At 38.1% G+C, this 2,016-nt stretch overlaps 1 protein-coding gene across 1 annotated transcript in view; it reads right to left on the bottom strand.

Moving 5' to 3' along the window:
• Window positions 1-234: 234 nt before the first annotated feature.
• Window positions 235-2,016, bottom strand: part of mybpc2a (myosin binding protein Ca) — a 37,503-nt gene continuing 35,721 nt past the window's right edge. The window contains exons 31-34 of the mRNA XM_079630040.1: window positions 1,527-1,686; window positions 1,257-1,393; window positions 954-1,140; window positions 235-631 (exon numbers count right to left, since the gene is read on the bottom strand). Of these exons, the coding sequence (XP_079486166.1) occupies window positions 600-631; window positions 954-1,140; window positions 1,257-1,393; window positions 1,527-1,686 (516 nt within the window). The 3' untranslated portion in view covers window positions 235-599. The remainder of the gene's footprint in view (window positions 632-953; window positions 1,141-1,256; window positions 1,394-1,526; window positions 1,687-2,016) is intronic.

Raw genomic sequence — 2,016 nt, 5'->3', positions numbered from 1 at the left:
AACCATAATTCGTTTGCTCAGTAATGACGTGGGAGAGAGCTAATTGGGGCAGTGTTGATGGGTGCGTATAAATTAGTCTCTAGTGTGATATGCTAATGAGACCCTGATTCTCCCGGATCAGCCAGCAGAGCAGACATAGGGTAGCCTAGCCTATGAATTATATAATTTTCACAAACCTACGTTCATATGGGGGCTTTTACTTTGTTTACTATAAAAGCATTAAAACATTTTAAGTTGTTTTCATGTGCTTTTATTTCAAGCAATTTAACTTGACATACAGACAAAGCATATTTGGAGAAGGGGGAAAAAAGTTGATCACACTATATTAGTCTGATTACACTAACACAAAACACAACAGGGATCACCATAGTTGTTTGGTGTTTTTTTAAATGCCATGTGAATACCAAGGTAAATGAGTAAGGGATCTCCTTGAGTACCATCACATTACTTTTTGTTTGTCAAAATTAAAAAGGCAGAGAAAGGACAGCATTAACGAACTTGTTCTAATTTTAATTAATTTTCTATTGCTTTTTGACACTCTCATGGTGTCCATATCCCTCTTTTACAGCCAACTTTAGGGTATCTTCATGCTTGTGCGCTCACTTCTTCACCTCCTCCTTTTCTGTTACAGCTAAACAGGAAAAACAGAAAGTATTACATTTGGAAATCATTTTTAGATTTAAGGTTTTATCTAAAAACTAAATTGAGTTGTTTTAAATGGTGAGAGTGAGTTTAGGCATCTCAACATTATAATCTTCTACAGTATGACAAAATTGGGATTTGTTAAAAATGATATCTAACAGTGTTATTAAATTGTTTTAGGACGGGCAAATGTAATTGAAATGTAAAAATAGGGGAAAAAATATCCACTATCAACAGATATCAGTATATTGTGCTTCCTAAAACATTATGTTATAGTCAGTGTTGCACACTGGACAGGCTTTTGTCCGTACCTCGAACTTCCAGCTTGCACTCCACTTCATCTGTTCCAAGGTCATTGATAGCTCTGCATGTATACTTCCCTCCATCAAACAAGCTGGGTTTACGGATGTTTAAAGTCAGCACACCCTGATTATTCTGCATGAGAAACTTTGGATCCTCTCCAATAATCATCTTATTTTTCATCCATATAATCTTTGGCTGGGAGGAGAACAACAGAGAATGAGAAAGAGAGCAATGTTGCTTAAATGGCTCAAAACAATATGCATGGGTAATTGCCATTGGTTTATATAGTCACGCAATACAGTAACACGTACTTTCGGGTACCCACGGACAGCACAGCTGATAGCAGTGCTGTAACCTGTGACGACGGACCTGTCCACGAGAGGTGTGATGAATTTAGGAGAGCTGGTCATATCTTTTTCCTTGTAGGGTTGTGCTTTATTCTTAAGACCTAAGAGAAAGAGGCAGGAAGAGGATTACACATTACATATATCGCTTCAGCAGAGACACTCGTGCACTAATCGTCATGTAATGCAAGATTCAGTGTTTCGAGATTAATTTTCAAACCGCCAGTATGCAGGTACCTGTTTTGCCGATGACAGCTGTGTTTTTGCTGACGCCAGCATCATCGCTCAAGCCACAGATGTTCTCACTGAACACACGGAACGAGTACTCATTCCCCATCACCAGATCAGACACGGTGCAACTAGGTCTGCGATTGTGTTCAAGAACCGTGAACCACTCCTAAAAACAAGTAAGAGACAGATTTGTCAAGAAACAGCCATGCAATTAAAGAACCTCTGAATTGAGAAGCACTGAAGAGACATTTATACACCAAAAGTATTGTTGACAAACGAACAGTACATTTGTACGCTTGCTCTGTGCATTGCTTTCATGCTGTCATTGGCCTTGTATGTAGATACAGACCTCCATTTCTCTATCCACCATCGGCTAGGATATCCTCTAAGTTGATGTGCTAAGTTTCCTGTGCTACTTCTTGTCAAAAATCCGAAATATACAATTTAATTTTTTTTGTTGAGAATTAAAACACAAATGTTGCTTTATATTCAATAT

Source organism: Phoxinus phoxinus (genome assembly GCF_949152265.1).
Source record: "Phoxinus phoxinus genome assembly, chromosome: 1".
Taxonomy (NCBI): domain Eukaryota; kingdom Metazoa; phylum Chordata; class Actinopteri; order Cypriniformes; family Leuciscidae; genus Phoxinus; species Phoxinus phoxinus.
The sequence above is the reverse complement of the archived record's forward strand: the minus strand, read 5'-3'. Positions and strand labels throughout refer to the sequence as shown.